General features: G+C 56.6%; 2 protein-coding genes across 2 annotated transcripts; both read left to right on the plus strand.

Annotated features, from left to right (window-relative positions):
- Nucleotides 1–3998: 3998 nt before the first annotated feature.
- Nucleotides 3999–13403, plus strand: SP6 (Sp6 transcription factor). The gene is made up of 2 exons (XM_029213129.1): nt 3999–4105; nt 11020–13403. Exon 2 carries the CDS (start codon nt 11078–11080, stop codon nt 12203–12205), a length of 1128 nt encoding a protein of 375 aa, XP_029068962.1. The 5' UTR covers nt 3999–4105; nt 11020–11077; the 3' UTR covers nt 12206–13403.
- Nucleotides 13404–19162: 5759 nt separating this feature from the next.
- On the plus strand, nt 19163–22250 carry SCRN2 (secernin 2). The gene is given in 8 exon segments (XM_029213130.1): nt 19163–19384; nt 19691–19872; nt 20466–20665; nt 21110–21325; nt 21422–21587; nt 21680–21860; nt 22091–22183; nt 22185–22250. Coding segments are annotated over 8 exon segments (1326 nt in total).
- The last annotated feature ends 603 nt before the right edge of the window (nt 22251–22853 follow it).

Here is a 22853-nt window from a genome sequence, read left to right on the forward strand (position 1 = left end):
CTCCAACTCTTTGTTCCAAGCAGGCTGACAGGGCAGAGCGCTTCACTCTCTCCCAGCTCTCACCCCAACCCTTCATGTCTCAGACATCTTGCTAGGTCCTTCAACCTCCATCACACAAGTAGGGGAGGGGCTAGGTGATGGGACAGCTGGTGGGGAAGCTGGACTCGGTTCCTTCATGAATCTTTGGGTGTCAAGGCTTCTGTTGTGTCTTCCCTCCCTACCCAGGTTTCTGCCTTCACCATTACCCTCCCCGACTGAGGAGCTTCTGGAAGCTTTGATTCCAGGGAAGCACTTTTCCATTCACTCATCTGTGCCCTATCTGCCCCTTCTCAAAGAAAGGTGCTGAGCTAAGGACTGTGTGGCATGAAAAGGATATGGTTCCTGCCCTTCAGGAGCCTACCGACCAGTAGGGAAGATAAGACAACTCTGTGGAAACAGGGCATGTGGAAATCAGTGCTAGGGAAGTTCACAGGAGCAAGCCAGTGACGTGCTGGTGAGAGAAGACTTCATAGAGAAAGCATGAGGCTGGAGCTTGGAGGATGAGAAGCTTTCTTGAGGGCAGGTGGGGTGACAGGGGTGGAAATAGTTGGAGCAAACTAGGAAGGCTAGACATGTTTAGTGAAGATTAAGTCCAGTGGGCTGGGCTGGAGGCTCTGTACAAAGACCATTGCAAGTGCAGACCGGGAAGGTGATGGAGGCCCAGTAGGAGGGTCTTAAATGTCATGGCTAGAATTGGGGAGCCATTGGACGTGTTTTGGTTTTTTTTTGCGGTACGCGGGCCTCTCACTGTTGTGGCCTCTCCCGTTGCGGAGCACAGGCTCCGGACGCGCAGGCTCAGCGGCCATGGCTCACTGGCCTAGCTGCTCCGTGGCATGTGGGATCTTCCCGGACCGGGGCACGAACCCGTGTCCCCCGCATCGGCAGGCGGACTCTCAACCACTGCGCCACCAGGGAAGAGCCCCAATTGGACGTGTTTGAGATGAAGTGTGCCAAGGTGGAGGGACATTTCAAGATGATTAATCTGGTATTGGTCTGCGGGACACCTTGGGTAGGTGGGCAGAGAAGTGGGAGAAAACCCATAGGAGACCTAAAAAATAATCCAAATGAGAAGCAATTCCTGGCAGCTACTCACCCAGGTGGGCCCGCTGTCCCCCTCAGAGCGAACTACCTACCACTTAATAAATCCTCGCTGTGCTCTGTCAGGAAAAAAAAAAAGTAATTCCTGTCACCAAGTTGGCACCTCTCTAGAATTTTCACACATCAGTGCTCATTTCCAACTCATTCATTCGCTCATTCATTCAACAAATATTTAAGCCACACTTACCAAGTACCAAAAACCATTTTAGGCTATTTCTTCATTCCTTTCTTCTCTCTCTCTCTCTCTCTCAGGTAAACTCTCACCTGCGCACATCTGGGGGCCTTAGCCCAGCCTCCTCCTTCCCCCAACCCCCAATCTAATCCAGTAACTTCTGCCTTTGGAGCGGGTACATGGAAAAAAATTAGAGAACTACACACAGTAAGGATTTGGGGGATGGCACGAGTTAGGAAAATCTGAGGGCAGGAGGGTAAGCAGCTTGGGCAACAGAAAGCTCTTGATGGGAGGGAAAAAGCAAAGTTGACAGCTGAGTGTAGGGGCGACCCGGGATCTCTGGGGGAGGGAGGCTGGGGGAGGAGGACAGAGGTGGAGAGAAGAGTGGGAGACAGGCCTCTGGGTGAGAATGGGGGCCAGGAGGGAGGGAGGGACACATTAGAGAGCTGGAGAAGGAAGTAGAGTCTTAGCAGCTAGAGGTGGGTGAGGGAGGAGGTGGGGCTGGGAGGCGAGGGCAGAGGAAATGGGCCCAGGCACTGGAGACAAAAGTCTGGGCGTCTGAGCCTCTGAGGAGCCGCCTGGAAGGTGCAGGCAGCGGCAACATCAAACTTGGGATTGGAAGGTTGGCTCTGGGAGTGAGCTGGAGCTGGGTGGGGGTGGCTGCAGGGGGAGCTGAGAGCAAGAGAGGGGCTTGAATCTACCCCGAACCCTGCTGTCTCTTTCCTCTGAACGCCTGGGCTCCAGAGTCCCACCCCTGACATGTAGGTTGAGGCCCCATTGGGCACTGCCCCCCCCACTTGCCTACCTCATGACTGGTGGTGGGAGAGCACTTTGTTCCAAGGTGCGAATGGAGAGGAGGTAAGGGGGTCTCCTGCCAGACAGGGTCCAGGTGAACCAGGATCCGGGTAAAGCCCCTCCCCGCAAACCAGGCAGGGTCTCCACGCACTCTTTACTGATCAGAGACCTGGGGAGGGGTGTGGGCCAGCAGGTCCAGGCCAAGGGCTTCATCCTTTTCCTCTGCCCAACCCCCCACCCCACAAGATTCTCCCATTTTGGACTGGACCTGCTACCTAAGCATATGGAACCGATTGAAAGAATTTGTATGCTCACCTTATAATTTATGCAAATCAACTCTGTAATTAACTATAATTTGGAGGCATCCTTTGGTATTTGAGACATTTATCCATGAGGAAATGCCCTAGTGATAATGCTCCCGTATTAACATTATTTACTCCACCTGTGTGGTCTCCTCGCCTTGTTTCCCCCCTCACTCTGATTTTCTGGGCTGGAAGGTGGGGAGGGCCAGGGAAGCCCCTCCCTGGAGCCTGCCTCTGTCCTGACGCCTGGGCTCCCCCAGGGAGTTGTACTCACGCCCTGTCCTCTTAATTTTCCCTGGGATTAAAGGAAAGGGTGCAGCTCTGCCTCCTAAGCCCCCCACCACTCTACTCTCTCCTGCCTGATGAGTAGCTTTCTGCTGAGTTTTTTTCACACTCTTAAGGGCCTCAATGTTCTCACCTCTGAAATGGGTAGAGGAAGGACCTGTTGGGGCCTTTACAGGATAATTACTGAAAAGCTAATGAGAGGACTGGGAATCTTCAGTCTAGAGATTTCTAGGGGTGTGTGGGGAGGAGCAGTACAAGAGTTCAGGGCGAAGATGCCCTGACTGAATGGGAAGTGGTCACGAGAAAAGTCTCCAGGCCACTCTCCTATGTGGGTCATAATTCCTAGTTTCAGAGTGCTTTGGGAAACCAGTCTTACCCTGTTTCATCTGCTTTCCCCTTCCTGGTCTTCTGTCCCTCTCTGCTCCAGGACATGCTCCTATTAGCCTAAAATTCAGTTCACGTAACTCGTTGGGGACGATGGGGGTCCACCTAAATTCACCTCCAGGCCCCTTCTCCCTTTCCAGGCCATGTTCCCAGCCTCTTCACTCTCTTGGAGTTCTGGGATTCCTGAATTATCCATGAAAGTTCTTGGCTGGGCTCTGCCTCTGGTTCTAGGTGAACTCTTGTCCGTTCCAAGCTGCCCCATGCTACCCTAAGTCAGGGAGAGGGTCTTCCCTCCCTATTTGACAATGAGAGATCCCAGATCCAAAATGTGAATTTCTATTGGACCCTCCTGGTGGTTCCAAGTTGAGAAGTAACTGAAAAGGAGACAAAGGAAAGGGAGGAGGGACAAGGCTCCAGCAGAGGAGGAGAGACCTGCTTCAGCTTCTGCAAGGAGGGACCATGTGAAGGGGAGTGCGTGTGTGTGTGTGTGTGTGTGTGTGTGTGTGTGTGTGTGTGAGGTCTTAAAAGTGGTACTTCTTTCTCTCCCACCATGTCCATGGAGGAAACAAAAGGAGGGGGTTGGAATTTGGAGAGTTCCAGCCATCCCAGCTCTCTCCCCTGGCGATGCTCTCATTTCCTCCATCCTGAAAGAACCACTTTTGTCCCTCTCCCACCACCTTTGTCCCTCTCCCACCACCTGGCCAGCCTCTGGGGAGGGAAGGATGTCCTGCTCCTCCCCACACCGATCCCCACCCCCACCCTCAGCTGCCTCTTCCAGCCGAAATCCTCCTTTCCTGGCAGACCTCAGAGACTCAGATCTCAGCACCACCGCTCCCCCAGGAGAGCCGGGGGCCACTGTTTCCTGGATTATCCTAGAAGCTTCCGAGGCCGTGAGGACTTGGCAGCATCCCTGCCCGAGTCTCTCACCTCCCACTCTGGCTCTGACTGTTGACTCCTTTATAAAGCTTGGCTCTTCCATCACCCCCACTTGCCCCTCACTGCTGCTGCCAACTCTGGGCTCCATGGACTGGTAAGATGGGCTGTTCCCTGTCCAGTTCAGGGGACAAGAGGATCAGGTCTTCACTCTAAAGTGGGGATCATTGAGAAGGGGTTAAAAGGCTTGATTCTCTCTGTACTGGGGAGGGGGACCTAAGAGGGAGATAGTGGATGCATGGAGAACGAAAGAGGGTTCCTTGAGGTCTCTGGACTGGGCTGAGATCTGAGGCAGAAGTGAAGTGGTGATTCACCACTTTCACCGGTTAGTAGATGACTGGGGACTTCATTCTGAGGAAAAAGATGGGCTAATATAACAGACATACAAGGCACACACTCACCACATGGAAGTTCATGCATGAGAGCATATCTGCAGAAGTCATAAGGGAGAAACCGCTGTGCATGGCCTGTGGGGAACACCCTTTATGATGGAGGAGAGAGGACAGACACCCCACATTCAAGCCCCAAAGGTACACACTGGTGGGTAGGTACACACTGGTGTGGTGGTTACGCACAGGCATGGTGGGTACACACACATCTGTAGATACACACACACACACACACACACACACACACAAATGCACTAGCCTCAGCTGGGCTCATCTTTCAGACCAAGAGTGGTTGTGATGCTATAGGGACATTTGGGTTTATAATAGAATTAGTGCTCAGGGTAGTGCTTGGCCCTGGGTAGACCCTCAGTAAGTGTTAGTTCAGTGAATAAAGGATGAACGAAAGAAAACCATTTGGCTCCAGCTCTGGACCTTGTCCAGTTTCCCAGGAGGCTTGAAGAGTGTGGGGGAGAGGAGGGGATATGAGGAAGGTGTTAGTGTCCGTGATCACCAGCTCGCAGTTGGCTGAGTGCAGCCTGGAAGTGGGGGATGGGAGAAGAGAGGCGTGAGCAACTAGGAGACCAGGAATCAGGAGATTGGGGTTCTGCTCCCTGCTCTGCTTCTAACCTGTGTGACTTTGAGCTACTTGCCTCCTTGTTCTGGGGTTTAATTTCCCCTACTAGCAAAATGAGGGTTTGCACTGGACAATTTTTATGGGCAGAACAGTTTATAGTGTCCTGCACTATAAGAATGCAGATATCTATATTCTTATCGTGCAATCTCCATGGAGGGACAGTTGAGGTTTGGAAGAGACCACAGCAATCCAATCCAAGATGGGACCAGTTTGTCCTATCTTAGTAACAGCATCTTGATGGCCTTGATCTGGGGAATAGTTTAAAAATGTCGTCCTCTCCACTTTCAGGATATAGGGGAGCCGGACTGCCAGGGCCATCACTGCTGCCATAGTGAGGCTGGATGGAACAGCAGGCAGAACGTGTGCTTTAGAGCCTGACAGATCTGGACTCAGTTTCCTTCTGTCTCCTAACAGCTCTGTAATCTTGGGCAGGTCATTTAACTTTTTTAATCCTCGGCTTCCTCATCTGTACAATGGGGGCATAATAACAACTACTTTGTTCCATGCTCATGAAAATTAGAGATATTTGTGTGAAGCACCTGGAATGTAGTAGGTGCCCAGTAAATAAATGCTGGTTACTATAAGCATGGAGACCAATAAGGCTGCTCCAGGTACAAAGCGGATTGCTGACTAAAATGAGGCATGAGAAGCAGAGGGGCGGCAAGAATGGGAGACAGACACTTGTGGCAAAATCTGTCCGTCTACCCCTTTAGTGGAATGAGGGAAAGGAGTAGAAGTGGCCCAAGTCCTGGGCAGATCTCAGTGGGCTGCATGGTTCAACTTTGAGGTGAGATGAGAACGTGGCAGTGGGCAGTGGTGATCTTGGCAGTCACGTCAACAGATCATGAGCACCGTTAAGTAAGGAAACATCTAGAAAGTGGGAAATGGAAAGGGCTGGAATCAAAGGAACAAAAGCAGAGGGGTATCTGGAAGAAAAGAAAGTGCCCTGAGTCAGAGGCAGAAACCCAGGCAGTGCAGGACATCAGAGCAGCTGAGTTTTCTGAGACAACTGCATTGCGGTTGAATTTCATGCGATGAGTGCCTGGCAGATGGAGGGTCTTTGCTTCTGGGAAACCCGGGTGGCTGCGGGTCAGGACCAGGTGGGGTGAAAGGGGGCCTGGGGTGAAAGTGGGGTGGGATGTCTACTGTCCAGGGGCTGGATCCCTTTCCATCTTCTTTCCAGGAAAAGATGGAAGGAGCTAGGAAGACAAGACAATCTGGTGCCTATAAATAAATGGGAGAGGGGGCTCAGGTTTCCCATTGAGAGTCAGATCCTTGCTCAGGTGTTAGCACCTTAAGAGCTGCAGCTTTGGGGAACAGCCAGAGGCCAGCGGGCTGCAGGGAGGAGGAGGAGGAAGAGAATGCCTAGGGGTCGAATCAGACGTAACCCAGGAATTCGGGTAGCAGGCTCTGCAATGTGAGCCCATAACTCTGTTCCGGACATGGCTGGGAACTGAGTTGCAACACCAACTAAGTCAAGATTTGCAGGCTGAGTGCACAGAGATAAAACCGTATGGACAGAGAGGGCTGCCGATTTAGCCATGGCCACAAAGAGCCAGAGCGCTTCTTGAGAATCTACATCTCAGGGGCCCAAGAGTCGGGAATGAAATCTGACTGATCTGAAAGTACAATCCCTGACATCTGGGAGGCACCTCCCGTCTTCCCAAGTGCCTGTCCCCTACCCCGCAGGGCGGCTGCTCTAACCGCATTTCACCCACGAGGAAACTGAGGCTCAGAGCAACCTCATCTGCCAGATCAGCTTAGCAAATGCAGGGCTGGAGCTAGAATTTTGGTCTGTCAACTTCTAGCCCAAAGATCTTTGTGGATATACCTTTATCCAACAAACATTTGCTGGGAACCGACTTATTTAATAATTATAACGCTACCAACGATATCTTCCCTTTACTCTGAGCTTACCAGGGGCCCCACAGGCTAAGTGTTTTAAGAACATCAATTCCTTTAAGCCCCAGGAAACCCTCCCAACTTGTACTCAGGTTGTCCAGATGAGGAAACTGAGTCTTACAAAAGAGGGATTTGCACAGATGAATCAGACCCTGATTCTGGATACGAGAATGTGTATGTCTGGTGGGGGGAACCACACACAAAAAGATCAATTTTCAAGTGGCTTGTGGATCAGTTTAGCTGTTTAATAGCCGCACTTCGTATTCAGGACAGGTAAACCAACGGTGGTGGAATCCGGGCTGTACCCGCGAAAACAAATCAGCCTAAATTCTGCTCGGGCTGTACGAAATAGACTGTGAAGACAAAAACGAAATTAAAAAAGCAGATGGCAGAGTCCGTAGGGAAAGCCAACCGAGGCAGCGAAAAAAATTAGGAAGTTGATCAGAGTGCCCCCTGCAACAAAAGAGTCACTTCAGGAGGTCAAAGTGGCCGGTTCGGGGAGGCATCCACCGGGAAGGGAGTTTCGTGCCCGGTCGCACAGGCCACTCCTGGCGGGGAAGGAGAGGGGAACACCCCTACCCACCGCGCTGGATATCTCAACCAACTCTGACCTTGAGAGAAGTTTTTAGGTGGGCGTCGCAAATGCCCTGAAATTCTGCACTGTGTTGCAGACGGTTGCACTGTGTATGTGCATTTGTTTTTCTCAAAGGAATCCAAGACCCTTCCCCAAAATTATGAACCTTGGGTTTAGACATTCAGATGAGAATAGGGAAGGAATGGTGGCAAGGGTTCGCGCAAATGTTTGCAGAAGTGTCCTTTCCCAGGGCTATCCCGGCGCCTGCCCCATCTTTCAGAGCCGGGGGCGAGGGTGGCTGGGCGCAGGCTGAGCACCTCTGGGACCGAAGGGAGCTCGGGTGTATTGGAGAGGCGGACCTGGGAGGCGCTGGGGTTGCTGCCCAAGGGTAGATGGAGAGTGAGGGCTGAGGCGCAGATAGAGACGGGCCAGATGGATGGGAAGAGGAGAGGAGGAGGTTACTCAAAAATAGGTGAGTGGCCGGAGAAAGAGAGCCGGGCAGCAAGAGAGAGAGAAAGGACCGGGGAAGGTGCTGGTGGTGGAAAGAAGCGGCGGGAGGAATGGTGAAGGAGGGCAGCGGCCAAGACCAGCTTCTCACGGCCCAGGTCTGGGTGTAGACCGGACACATCCTTGGCGCTCAATCCTGTTTCCTTCTATCCTCTCAGTTCTGGGGCAGCGCTGCCCGACCGGGGCGGGTGGGTGGAGGGCCGTGGAGGCAAACGGCGCCCTAGGTTGACTCGGTATCACCCCCAGGACCCGCCCCCTCCTCCATTCCCGCAGGGTCAGAGTCCTGGGTGCCCGCCAAACCGAGACAGCTCAAGGGCAGTTTTCCACTCGATGGGGCGGGCCCCAGAACCTGGGAAACACTCCGCCCAGGCCCCTCGCCCCAGCAGTGCAGGGGCCAGGGAGGAGCGAGGGAGGGGGCAGGGTGCCACCTAGATAGCGATTCCCTCCGCCCGCCCCCTCCCCGCTGGCCCGGCCCGGCTCGGCCTCTGGTCCGGCAGAGCCCGCAAGGGTTAAAGGCGGCCACAGGTGAGGTGGGCGGGGCCGCGAATTCGGGAAAAAGGAGCGCGGGGCCGAGGATGAAGGCAGAGAGCGCGGTGAGTCACGGGCGGAGCTGTCCTCGCTCGCTTGCTCACTCGCCGGCTCCCGCCCGCCCTCCGCCCTCCCGCCGCCTCTCTCCGCCCCTCCTCCGCCGCCAGCCGCCGGGTCTTGTTGCGGCCCCCTCTCGCCCTCGGCTCCTGCCCCTCGCCGCTGGAGAGCCCGCCGGCGCGCGAGGCCCAGGAGCGCCCGTCGGGAGGGCGCCAGCCTGCCGTTCCAGGCGCCCGAGCGCAGCCTTGAGGTAGGAACCCGGGTCAGGGCGGCGAGGGGTGCGCGCATCGGGGATCGTCTCGGAAAGACGCGCCCGGAACGCGCCACAGCCTCCTCTGGCCTCGGGGGAGGTGGTCTTAAAGAATCCAAGGGGTTTAGAGCCCCGGCGGAGTGAAAACGGGGCGGACGGGCGAGGCTGGAGACTGGGGAAACTGGAGCGACTGGGACAACTGGAGGATTGGAACCTTGAGGACCGGGAGTACGGAAGTCCTGACCACCTGAGCACCGGTGATGGGAGAGGCAGCCGGCGGAAGGGGGAAGGAGGGTGTCTCTACCAGCCTTCCCGCCTTGGGGAGCGGCAAGCAGGGGTACGCGCCCGGCTGTCTCCCTTCCCGACATCTCGGTAGCAGCCTAGTGCATCCCAGGATTGGGATCCCTGGCCCTGTGGCGGGAGAGGCCACTCTGGAGCCTGGATCGTTAGCCTCCCCCCCGCCCCCAACCCCTGGGGCAGTTCCCAGGCGCCAAAAGCTATTAGGGTCCCAGGCCTCACTGCTCCCGCCCAGCCCCTGCTGGGCTGCCCCGCCTGGGCCTGAGGCTCCATTCCTGCCGCTTCACCCTGTTCCTTTCTTGTGGTGAGGCAGCAGGAACCTGAGTAGGCGCCCCAATCCCCCTCTCCCTCCCTCTCCCAGACCACCAGGGCGACCTCCCTGGTCCCAGAAGCAGAAGGTGGTAGGGTCATCCGAATCCTGATTTAGGAAGGAAAAGTCCCTGCCCTAAACCACTGCGTCTCCTCCCCCATCATCAGAGAAGGCTCAGGCACCCAAACCCACATACTCCAGGCATCACAGCAGGGCCCCCAGACGTTAGGGAGAGGTGGTGAGACGAGGGGGAACTTCAAGCGACAGGTATGTGGTCCAGAGAGGGGTGGGGGGTTCTTTAGGTTCCCAGTGGTTTAGGGAAAGAGAAACAGACCAGGAATATACTGTATATACCTCTGGTTCACAGAGGTATATACAGTACATATTTACTGACTGAATGAATACATTTTTTTTCAAGTGACTTCTCCAAATATGGCCTCAGTTTTCTCTTCTCTAAAATAAGAGGACTGGCCTGGAGCAGTAGTTCTCAACACTTGGCTGCATGTTAGAATCATCTGGAGAGCTCCTAAAAATGATCCAGGCCTAGAATGCACGCCCTATATAATCTCTTTGGGTAAATTCTTCCTCTTAATTTCTGTGTGATTCCGGCTTTTCCTGTTGCTCCCCCCACTCTGTCCCTGAATCCCTTAAGGGGGTGGCAATTTTGTCTTCCCGAGCGTGCTGGTAAGCTCTTCTCTGGCCGACCCCTCCGAGCTTCACATCTGGTCTCCCCTAGATTGGAGGAGGGCAGGGGTAGCAGCCCGAAAGCTGACTGGGCACTGGTGTAGGTCAGGACAGGGAGGGGGGCTTAGTTTCTCGGGCGGGGAGGTCTTCTGGAAACTGACACTGCAGTTGCACCCCAGGGAGGTGAAGTCCCTGCCAGAGGGAAAGGGGCATGGGAGTGGGTTTGGTGGGGCTGAGGCAACCCAGCCAAGGCAGGGAGCTGGGGTGAGTGGTGTAGAGCAGTGAAATGCTTTTCTTCACTGAGCAGGCCTCAGGGATGGAAGGAGAGCTCTTCTTCCAAAACCTCAGAAGCTGCTTTGGGCTTCGGGAAGTCAGGTCACTTTAAGCTTTGGGTTAGACCACCTCCCTCTCCCCAGCTGCGTCCTGAGTTAAACTGGGGAAGCTGAGATGGGCCTAGATTCTCCATTTGGGCTGGCAGCAGATCTGCGGGTGGGCGGGCGTGGGGGCAGGGGTTATGGGGCAATGCCACTGCCCCTCCCACTGGGCTGGGCAGCTGCAATGGTTCCAGCGCTGTACTCCAGTTGTATCTGACTGACCTACTTGCCTGGGACCAGCCCAACTTCCAGGATGAGCTGGGTCCTACAGGAGGGATCACCTAGCGGAAGGTAGGCTTCCATCACCTGCACCTCACGCCCTCAACCCTTCCTAGCACTCGCCACTCGCAAGTTCTCTTAACTGATCTGTAGTCCCCACCTGGACAGGCCTTCCTCTTCTTCACCTGGGGAGGGGAAAGAAGCATTTGACAGGGAAGGGAACTGGGCTAGGACGGGAAATGAGACGGTTACTTTCCTCACTTTACCTCATCTTTTCCTCCTTTAGGTCCCACCTGAGGTGCCCTTGACCATCCCTGTCCCCCACCCCACCCCGGATCCCGGCAATGCTAACCGCCGTCTGTGGCTCTCTGGGCAGCCAGCACTCGGACGCGCCTCCCGCCTCCCCGCCGCGCCTCGACCTGCAGCCTCTCCAAACATACCAGGGCCACACGAGCCCGGAGGCCGGGGACTACCCCTCCCCGCTGCAGCCTGGAGAGCTGCAGAGCCTCCCGCTGGGCCCAGAGGTGGACTTCTCACAGGGCTATGAGCTGCCGGGGGCCTCCTCTCGGGTAACCTGCGAGGACCTGGAAAGCGACAGTCCCTTGGCCCCGGGACCCTTTTCCAAGTTCCTGCAGCCGGACATGTCACACCATTATGAATCGTGGTTCCGGCCGACACACCCAGGCACCGAGGATGGCTCGTGGTGGGACCTTCATCCGGGTACCAGCTGGATGGACCTCCCCCACACTCAGGGCGCGCTGACCTCACCTGGCCACCCCGGGGCGCTTCAGGCTGGCTTGGGGGGCTACGTCGGAGACCACCAGCTTTGTGCCCAGCCGCCCCACCCACACCCGCACCATCTCCTCCCAGCCGCCGGAGGGCAGCACCTCCTCGGGCCTCCCGACGGGGCGAAGGCCTTGGAAGCAGCCGCCCCGGAATCCCAGGGGCTGGATACCAGTCTGGATGGGGCGGCCCGGCCCAAAGGCTCCCGGCGGTCAGTACCCCGCAGCTCAGGCCAGACCGTGTGCCGCTGCCCCAACTGCCTGGAGGCGGAGCGACTGGGGGCTCCGTGCGGGCCCGATGGGGGCAAGAAGAAGCATTTGCACAATTGCCACATCCCGGGCTGTGGGAAAGCCTACGCCAAGACATCGCACCTGAAGGCACACCTGCGGTGGCACAGCGGCGACCGCCCCTTCGTGTGCAACTGGCTCTTCTGCGGCAAGCGCTTCACGCGCTCAGACGAGCTGCAGCGCCACCTCCAGACCCACACCGGCACCAAGAAGTTCCCCTGTGCAGTCTGCAGCCGAGTCTTCATGCGCAGCGACCACCTGGCCAAACACATGAAAACCCACGAGGGCGCCAAAGAGGAGGCTGCCGGGGCGGCGGCGGGAGAGGGCAAGGCCGGCGGAGCGGAGCCCCCCGGGGGCAAAGGCAAGCGCGAGGCCGAGGGCAGTGCGGCTCCCTCCAACTGAGCTCCTCGTCCCGCCTCCCCGTCCCGCCTCCCCGTTGGTCTCCCCTGGGGCCATCAGAAGAGAGCCCTCTGGCCTGATGCCCTTGTGGGGGTGGCTTGAGTAAGACAAGGTGGTTATTTATTGAGAGGGAGGGAAAGTGGTGCGGGGGTCAGGGAGCCGGGTCGCTAGGGGTTTCATAGTCTCTGGGGCTGGACAGGACGGACGCGTTTGACTGGGCAGGGAGGAGCTGCGCATGCCCATCAGTTCTCCCCTTCCTCGCTCTTTCACTCACGCCCCTGGGCTGGGGGGTTGGGGCGGACTACCCCTACGGTGGCTGGAGGGCCGAGGGGATAGGTTGGAGGATACGGCGCGTCCCCGGAGCAGAGAGGAGTGGGGCCGCCCCGGGCGCTCCGGGTAGCTGTCTGGACACGTCGTTAGCGCCTGGGAACCCGGACATAAAAGGGCCTCTGGAGCCGCGCTGCAGCCCGGGTCCCTTTCATCCCCCTTAGAGTGCTTTACCCCGGGGTTTCCGGAGGGAGAGCTGAGATGGAGTAGCAGAGGCTGGGGGTCCCCCTAAGGGAGGAGTTTCTATCTGGCTGGGAGGATTGTCACCGCAGAAATAATGTCTCTGATGTGCCTCTTTATTAAGCCTTCCAGACCCAGTCTGATGGAGCCACGAGGGAAGAAGGGAAGAGGGCCAGAATGGGCGACAGCTTCCAGCCAGAACTGTGGGGTGGAGGAGGGAGCTAGATGTGGAGGTTGAGCAAGGAAGTCTCCTCTAAAATGAGAGAAAGGGATTTGGTCAGGGAGTGGAACTAAGCCCTTCCCTCTCTAACTCTGATTCAGTCCTTAACTCTTGGTCTTTATAAAAGTAAAGTTCAGTAGTCCACTGTCTGTCACCCCAGGCAGGCCTTCAAGACAGCCAAGAGCCCTTGCTTCAGAATTGATGTAGTTCCTCACCCTTGGTGCCTGGCATTTGCCCTCCCCTTAGGGTTGGAAGGAAGAGGGTTACCTCGGTTGGGTGAGGGTAGGTGGGGGTGTCCCAGCAGAGGGACCTCCAGCCGTTCCTGCTCAGAGCGGAGGACTCTGTCCCTGCCTGGCCATCTGCTTGCAGAGAAGCTAAGCCCCACTCTTTCTTTAGCTCGACGCTCCCCTTTCGTGCTGCCTAAAAGCCTTGCCCCTCCTGTAGAGTGTGTTAGGAGGCTCCTGCCCATCTCATCTCTTGTGGGGCTCCCCTTCCATATGAGGAAGTTGTCCTGTCACTGGAAGGGGCCTGCCTTCTGAGGTGATGTCCAGGAAGCTGTCCCTGTTCCCTTCTTTAGATGCTAGAAATACATCCTGTTGGTAATCCTGGAGTGGGGAACGTGGGGAGGGGGGGAAGCCAGAAGAGGCTGAGCCAGGCAAAAAGAAAAAAGCTGATGGGGGCAGGGACTGACAGGCCACAGGAGCCTGGAACTAGTGGGCTTTCCCAGGCTCCAGGTAGAGGCCTTAAGATTCCCCCCAACCTCCCGTTTCCCTGCCTTTCTTTCTCCACCCAGAGCCCTGTGCAAGGATTAGTTGTGTATTGATTTTTTAAGTTATAAGCAAAGGGTATTTTATTTAATATTAGGACATGTGTGTTCATGTTGTGTGTACCTATGTATGTGTGTGTTTCTGTGTGTGTGTGTGTGTTTCTCTACTGAGCCTGGGGTCTCCAGCCAGGGAGACCCCATCTTGTTCACCCCAGCCGAGGTCCTGGAGCCTAGGCCCACAGCATCTCTTCTTTCCTTGGGGATATCAGTCCAAGGATTGGGTGCTATTGGGAAGTGGGGCTGGGATCTGGGTGGGAATATGTTTGTGTAGAAGAGAGCCCTTCTTAAGAGGGATGGGGTGACTCTCCCTGAAGGACGCATGGGCCTGGGGTAGGTTAAGAAGTAATGTCCTTTCTTTATGCTCCCTCTTCCCCTACCTCCTGCTAATCCGACCAGAGGTCCCTTTCCTTGCTGAGAGGGCTGGGGGCAGAAGAGAGTTGGCAGTGCCTGCAAGTTGCCTAGCCAGGTGGATGAGGGGGAGAGAGGGAGGGCGCTGTGGGCGTGAGATGCCGTTTTCCTCCAGCTGAGGAAACCAGCCGCCTCTCCCTTTGCCACTAGGACAGCCTTTCCCAGTGACCATCCTCAGGGGAACTCCCAAATGTGCGTTGGGGAGAGGACAGCACGGATATTCCCCCCATGGAGGCCCCGAGCTCTAAGGTGTGCTGGTGAGGGCTTTGGATAGGTTTTCTTCTGCTCCCCTCTTTTATAGATCTAGGTTGCTTGGCTGTCTGCCCCCTTCTAGGCAGCCCCCTAGAGGAGAAATGTAGGATTTTTTTTTTTTCTTTAAGTGCTGTGAACCCATTTTGGGGGGGAGGAGGAGGAAGAAACAGCCTGTGTTTTTTATGCCATAATAAAGTCATCAACCACATCACTGCTTCATTTGTCTTCCAGCTCTGGTTTCCTTTTTGACTCATGGTGTCTCAGCAGCAAGGACCAGGCTGGCTGCAGGGTGGGGTGGACACTTCTCTTTGATCCTGCAGCCCTGGGCAGCCTCACCTCCCTTTGTTTGGGGGCAGAGCTGAGCTGATTGAAGGGTCTGATCCTGCCCGGAGGTTGTTGATGCAGAAGGAGGGTAGCGCTCCCTCGGGGTTGGTAGCTGGGCTGACTGTCCCTCCCTGGTCTTCTCCTGTGGAGATGAAAAGGTTCTAGATATTTCCTTCCTCTTCCACATGGAAGCCCCCTCTTTCGCCTCCCCTGCCAAGAATGCCTGTTCCCTGCCTTCCCACAGATGGCCAGCCCCTTGGCCCCCTCACCCCACCCCCGTGGGTGTGTGCCTGTCAATCAGGCCTTCTGGCTCTGAGAGAGGTGGGGGTGACTGACAGCGATTTCTTCACCCAGGATGATCCCTATCAGGGACAAGGTGATGAAAGACAGTCAAGATATCTGATGGGCTCCCACCCAGCTGAAAAGCATGAGGGAAAGGTTCCTAGTGCGACTCCCAGCTAGAGACCTGCCACAGTTATGCAACCACGGTGTGCACAGAATTTCCTCACTGGACCCATCGGGAACCCCCGGATATGCACACTTTCCCAGGCTGCTCAAACACCTGGTGCGCAGTTGGTGCCTAACACACGTCAGATGAGTAAAAGCCTCATGGCTCCAGAGCCCCAAACCTAGGAAAGTTGACAGAGGATCAGTTTTTGGCTCCAAGGGGGCAGAGCAGGGTATTACGTTCTTTCACCTTTCCATCCTACATCTTGGCCAAAATTATCATCTACCCCAGTGGGATTCCTGTTTCCCCCCACTCTAACCCTAACCCAATTTCTCAGAGCCAAATATGGTACCCAGGCTGGCCCATTCCACCACTTGTTTGGGAGAGTCTGGGGTCACAAAGTTTCTTAAATGGGGGCATCAGAATGATTTAGGGGTTACAGAGGAAAGCAGACCACTTGAGGGGGCCAAATGTTTGTTTCTGTCTGCCTGGGTGGAGGAGGGACAGGCGTGTTACAGGGACCTCAGGCCCATCCCACTCCCTGGGGCTCCGCTTTTGTCTTCCTGGTTCTGGGGGACTTAGACCCCAGGAGCCTGGCGACTCCTCTCCTGCTCTCCCCCATTGCTGCCCCCAGGGACAGGAGGGCAGCTGTGAGGGCAGCTGTGAGGGCAGCTGTGGGGCCTGCTGGGCCTGTCTGGGCAGGGCTGGGACTGCCTCTCCTCCCCTCGCAGCTCCTTCTGCCTCTCACTGCTGTGGCCTCTCCCGTTGTGGAGCACAGGCTCCAGACGCGCAGGCTCAGCGGCCATGGCTCACGGGTCCAGCCACTCCGCGGCATGTGGGATCTTACCGGACCGGGGCACGAACCCGCGTCCCCTGCATCGGCAGGCGGACTCTCAACCACTGCGCCACCAGGGAAGCCCTGACCTGCGTTCTTATCGGGGGCCTTTGGTGGGGCCCTGACGCTCACTTGCTCGCTCTGACGGCAATGCTGCCTGGCTGCAGCCACAACCCCCCCGCCCCCCCTACCCCCCCGCAATGGAACCCGAGGCCACCTCTGACCCCTCAGTTCTGGCACCCCTGGCAGGACAGTCCTGGAGGGGCTGAGAGGGAGTTTGGGAAGTCAAAACACCTGCGCTGGCCCTCTGGGCAACGTCTCTGAGTCACCCTCTCCTCTCCTGGGAAGTGGGAATAGAATCCCTCTCGGGTGCGTGAGTGAAGTCAGGAATGGGAAAGTGACCGAGGAACCTGCAGCCTGGGGACTGCAGCCTGGGACTGTGCTGTCCTGCCCGGTCCTGCCCCCCAGCGGGCAGCTGGGGAAGTTCAGGATGTGAACCGGCTTTCAGGTCAGCCACCTCGGGGACTCACGTTTATCACCACACAGTCTTGATGTTTGCTTCTGGAATGACGTCCAATGGCAACCTCCCGACCCCCACCCCATACATCACACCAGAAGCAGCCTTCACCTCCCATTAATCCTTGCGAGTCTGGCTGCTCAGCACCTGAGCAGTGTAGGTTTGAAAAGAATCTCAGGCGCCAAATAGTCCAGTTGCTCCCACCCGGTAGGGGGCATATTAGAGACACCCATGGAGTTTTTCCAGATGTTCCAATTCACTCCCCAACATCCCACCGAATTATGTCCCTTGGGGGTGCAGTAGAGCAGAGCTTCTCAAACTTTACACCTGGGGGTTTTGTTAACATGCAGATTCCTATTCAGTAGGTTTGAGGTGGGGCCTGAGATTCTGCATTTTTAACAAGCTCCCAGATAACGCTGATGCTGGCAATCCGAGGACACTTGGAGAAGCAAAGTATTATATTGTGTTGTGCAATGGGAGTTGCGTCGTTGAAAACTAATCCCTCCTCATCCCAACCATGGTTGAGAACCACTGATCTAGTCCAATGCCTTCACTTGCTATTGAAGGAACTGAGGCCCTGGCAGGTAAAGTGACCTGCCCGAAGAGACCCGCGGAGCTATATCATAGCAGGAGCAGGATGAGAGGCCAGTCTGCACAGTTCCGGGTAGTGCTCTTCTCTGCCTCCAGCCCAGCTTCTAGGTCAACCTTCTGTGCAAGTGGCAGTCCCCTTTCTGAAAGTGAAGTCCATCTCCCTGGAGACAGCACCCTCTTGGGAATCATTCTTGTTTATCTAGAGGAAATCAGAAAATATCTCAGATTTCAGATGTCCCAACAGCCTTATCTGGCAGGTCTTCCCCGGCCATCACCCAGCACACCTGCCCGCAGCCTGCCTCCTGGGGAAACCTCGACCTCAGCCTTCATTCCCATCCCAGGAGTGACCACAGGCTGGGATGCTGTGGCCAGGGCTCCAATCAGCAGCCCTGATTGGTTGGCAGGGTGGATGTGGGAGAAGTATATAATCTGCAGTGTCTCCCCTCCCCCCTTTCCTGAAGGGCTCCATAGAGCAAGAGGGTGTGAGATGCATTAGCTTAAATGCTGGTTATGGAGATGGTTTATAGAGGAAAATGACCTGGGAAGCAGAACATTTGGGCTCGGAGTCTACCTCTACATGGATATGTGCCCCTTGGCCAGGATTTCTCCCTTGCTGTTTCAGTTCCAAATCTTTGGGCTAGAAATTTCCAAATTTCCTTTCAAAGCTAACCTCCAGTGAGTTTGAGCACTGTGGGGCAGAATTGGCCTTTTGGAGGTCGGATGGATTTTGTGCCTATGTGCCTTAAAAAAATGCATTAAATTATTCCTACACCTCCTGACCTGTGACCACTCTTTTTTTTTTTTTTTTTTTTAGCACCTGTATTGGAGTATAATTGCTTTACAATGTTGTGTTAGGTGCTGCTGTATAACAAAGTAAATCAGCTCTATGTATACATATATCCCCATATCTCCTTTGCGTCTCCCTCCCACCCTCCCTATCCCTCCCCTCTAGGTGGACACAAAGCACCGAGCTGATCTCCCTGTGCTATGTGGCTGCTTCCCACTAGCTATCTATTGTACATTTGGTAGTGTATATATGTCCATGCCACTCTCTCACTTCGTTCCAGCTTACCCTTCTCCCTCCCCGTGTCCTCAAGTCCATTCTCTACGTCTGCGTCTTTATTCCTGTGTGACCACTCTTACAGATCTTATTTCCGAGGGGTTGGGGAGTGGGAGGTGGGAGATGGGGAGGAGTAGGAGGGACGGGACAGAGAGAGGATGCGGGGGAGGGGGCACCAGCCTGGCGTTGTACCTTTGTAATTCAAACCAGGTCACAAGTAGCTGAGGTTCTTCCGTCATCTCCGGATGCCCTAGCATTCCCCGTTCTCTAACAAATCAGCCAAGTTTTTCTTTCCTCCCCTTTCACGTGGGCTCCTTTCCACCCCCCAGCACCCTCTCCCGACAGTGGCCCCATTGGAGGAACTAGCGGATTCGTCGCAGCCTTTATCTGGCCGGAAAGCTGCGCCCGGGGTAGGGCAGGCAGCCAGCAGGACTCTGAAGGCCGCCTCGCTCCAAGAAGTGGTGCTGGCGCGCGCCCTGGTGGAAAATCAAGGAACTGCAGGTGCTCGATTCCGACTCCGCCCCCAGGCCCAAAGCCTTCCAGGTCATCTAGAAGCCTCCGCCCCTTGAGACCGACCTTACCCGAAGCGGAGGCAGTGGCGCTCGGGACTAGGCTGCGGATCCTGGAGGGAGAGAGGGTGAGGGGCATACAGTATTGGGGAAGCGAGAAACTGGCAGACAGAAGAGTGGCGTGCGATTCTTGGAGAGGGGTTGGGCAGCGAGGGAGACGCTCCCGCGACTGCCCTGAAGGGTCAGGACTTCTGGGAGAGCACGGCCCTCGGAGCCTGCGGTCTGCGCCCGTCTGCTGGCTCCCAAGTCTGGAGCCTGGCGAGAGAGTGGGCGTCTCCGTCGCGCACGCCGGGCATCGAGTGTGCGTGCGGTGCTGAGCGTCCAAAACCCGACGGCAGTGTCTTCCCTGAGTGTCTCACGTGTTGGGAGAAGGGCTCCCTAGGACTGCGCCCCGCTCAGGATAATGGAGAGGTGGCACGAGAGGGACACACTCATCTCCACCTCTCCGCAGATGGCATCGTGGAGCCCTGACACCCCATGTTCCTGCGACTGCTTTGTCTCGGTGCCCCCGGCCTCGGCCATCCCAGCTGTGATCTTTGCCAAGAACTCTGACCGGCCCCGGGAAGAGGTGCAGGAGGTGGTGTTTGTACCGGCAGGCACTCACGTCCCTGGGAGCCGGCTCCAGGTGGGTTAGGCCTTATAGGGTGCTGGGAGTTGTGGCAGAACTAGGCATTCTTCTAAGACCTTCCTCCTCTGCTCCCCCCACCTGGGAAGCTGCCAGATGTGGTGAAATGAGCATGAGCTTTGAGTCTACCGACCGGAACCTAACCTATTATTTAGCCTCTGTCGACCTCAGTTCCCTCATCTGTAAAATGGGAATAATAAGACCTTCCGCGAAGGACTGTGTAAGGTGATGGGCATAAGTGCCACCACTTTATAGGTACCTCCTCCTTTCTGAGTGGACTCTCCCTTTCTCCTCCCTTATCTCCAGTGCACCTACATTGAGGTGGAACAGGTGTCAAAGACCCATGCTGTGATCCTGAGCCGCCCTTCTTGGTTGTGGGGGGCTGAGATGGGTGCCAATGAGCATGGTGTCTGCATTGGCAACGAGGCGGTGTGGACCAAGGAGCCAGTTGGGACAGGGGAAGCCCTGCTGGGCATGGATTTACTCAGGTGTGGACCCTGCCTCCCTCATCCCGTCAATATACCAGAAATCTGGGGCTGAGTACTGACCCAGGCCATCCTCCTTGCCCTGCCCCCAAGCCTGGTTCACAAGCGCCTCCCCCTTTCTGCCCACTTTGTCATCATCTCCAGGGAGGCTGTCCCTGCCCCGCCCCTCTCTTGGCCCCATCTCCACAGTCTGGTAAGGAGCTCCCAAGTGTGGCCATCTCTGGGCTTCTGCTGACCCAGAAATAGGACAGTGGTTTAAAATTATTTTCAATAGAAGTAAAATTTTTTTCAAATGAAATCTCACGAGAATTTTGATTTGTAAAACCACTAAACATGGAGCAGCTCTGATTGAAGAGGTTGGAGGGCTCAGGGCACTTCTTTCTCCAAGAATATGTTTCAGTCCTTTTCGTGAACCCCTTAGAGCACAACTTGAAAACCACTGGCCTATATGTGCTTAATACAACCAATGTTGGCCGATTTTCTCTGTGACTTGGGCTTGTCACCAAACCTCTCTGGGCCTCTTCTGTCCACTGAAGCTCTGCCACCAGCCACTGATACCCCATCGCCCTCTGTCCCCTGGACTCTCTTTGTGCCAGGCTGGCTTTAGAACGTGGCAGCTCAGCCCAGGAGGCCTTGCACATGATCACAGGCTTGCTGGAGCGCTACGGGCAGGGGGGCAGCTGCCGGGAGGACCCCATGCCATTCTGCTACCACAACACATTCCTGCTGGCCGACCGGACTGAGGCATGGGTGCTGGAGACGGCAGGGAGGCTGTGGGCTGCGCAGAGGATCCAGGGTGAGGGGCCTGGTGCTGGGGCCTGCCTCCCAGAGGTGTTCCCCTTTTGGGGTGGGAACAGTGCTGGGGGTAGGGAAGGCCCGATCCAGGAGCAAATGTCTCGGGTGGTGGGGGCATCCAGGGAGATGGGAAATGAGTCCACTCAGGAACTTATCCTCCCCCCTCACTTGGTTGAGTCCTCTTGTGCTCCACCCTGCCGCTTCCTCTGGGGAGCCTTCCTGGACTTCCTGGTGGCCAGGTTTCTCCCTTAAACGCAAGCAGGTTCCTCTTCTTGATGCTCACCACAGCTGCAAGCTCACAGTTATTTCTGTGATCGGTTTGTCTGTCTCCCCCTCCACGAGGGTTGTCTGTTCCCTTCACCACTGTGTTCTCAGCACCTAGCTGAAACCCTGGCACAGGACAGGGGCTTAACGATAAATGACCGACTCCCCATCTCCTCCGCAGAGGGGGCCCGCAACATCTCCAACCAGCTGAGCATCGGCACAGACATCTCAGCAGAACACCCTGAGCTCCGGCCCCACGCCCGGGCCCAGGGCTGGTGGGGTGGGCAGGGTGCCTTTGACTTTGCCCAGACCTTCTCCCTGACCCAGCAGCCTGTGCGCATGGAGGCTGCCAAGGCCCGCTTCCGGGCCGGGCAGGAGCTGCTGCAGCAACGGCAAGGTCAGTGAGTGGATGGGGTGGGGGCCGGCCTCCCTCCCCTCCCACAGCTTCAGGGGGCTTAGTCTGAGGCCGGAGGGCCCCCTTCTGCCCTGGCAGGGGGCATCACGGCAGAGGCGATGATGGGCATCCTCAGGAGCAAGGAGAGTGGCATCTGTATGGACTCCGGAGGCTTCCGCACCACGGCCAGCATGGTGTCCGTGCTGCCCCAGGACCCCACACAGCCCTGCGTCCACTTCCTCACTGCCACGCCAGACCCGTCCCGGTGAGAGTGTGGGGAAGGCTGGGGAGAACGGGCCAGGCAGGGGAGACGGAAGGGTGCGATAGCCCTCAATCCTTCCATCCCTGTCCCATCAGGTCGGTGTTCAAACCTTTCATCTTCGGTGTGGGAGTGGCCCAGGTCCCCCAGGTGCTGTCCCCCACTTTTGGAGCACAGGACCCTGTTCGGAGCCTGCCTCGATTCCAGACTCAGGTGGATCGCCGGCACGCCCTCTACCGCGGACACCAGGTGGCCCTGGGGCTGATGGAGAGTGAGCAGGTAACCCCCAGGGAATCCCCCACTCCCAGCTGGGACTCTGGAAACGTGAGGGGACCTGGGATTGGAGGAAAGACTGCAGAGTTGGGGAGAGGAGTCTCTCCCTTCAAAGCCAGCTGTCCAGGAGAATGTTGGGTGCTCCATCCTTTCCTCTGCTTCTGTGAGACGGCAGCCACGCCCCGCTTCCAGAGGGAAGCCAGTCCCAGGGACTCAGCGCTACCTTTCCCGGGCAGGATCGTGGGCAGCAGCTCTGGCAGAAGCAGCGGGACCTGGAGCAGGAAGGCCTGGAGGCTGTGCGGGGGCTGCTGGCCAGGGAGTGGGCCCCACCCCCCCCAGGAGCTGGGCGGCCTCTTCCAGGCCTTTGTGGAGAAGGAGAGCCGGGTATATGCCTGAGCCCGGCTCCTCCCGGCTTGGCCTGGGGTGCAGCGGGCTGCAGTGGGCACAGGACCCCTGGGGTAGAGGGACAGAGCAACCCCTTCACCGCCTCCGCCTTGTTCTGAGTGGCCGGGTCAGCCTTTGCCTTAATAAATGTGTTCTATTTCCTCGTTCAGTGTCCAGGGCCAGTGGGTGTGGGAGAGCCGAGAGAGGGCAAAGGGCAGCCCTGAGGCGGCTGCAGGGCCTCTGGGTGCCTTGCTGGGTGGTGCATTTTTCTGACTTGGTGAAGGTCTTGGGGGGCCCTGTGGGGAGAGGAAGTGGCCCCCAGGCGTGTGGATGTGTGTACACGGAGGAGCATGCATGCCTGGCACAGCAGGTGGCCGCTACGTGGGGAGGATTAGAACCACGGCTTTTTGGTCCTTGACCTGAATCTCCGAAGGGCACTCCCTAGGGGGGGCGATGTGTGCACCGCGAGATGGCCTGAGACGGGGTGCCAGTCCCTTGGGTAGTTCCTGCAAGATCCTATTCTTTAGAACCAGGCTCTGTATTCCTGCCACTGTTTCTGGGTGCTTTTACTGACAGCTTCCCCTGAGATTCCCCCAAGTGACACGGAAGACACAT

Source organism: Monodon monoceros, unplaced genomic scaffold, assembly GCF_005190385.1.
Source record: "Monodon monoceros isolate NGI ecotype Baffin Bay Population unplaced genomic scaffold, NGI_Narwhal_1 Super_Scaffold_9, whole genome shotgun sequence".
NCBI lineage: Eukaryota > Metazoa > Chordata > Mammalia > Artiodactyla > Monodontidae > Monodon > Monodon monoceros.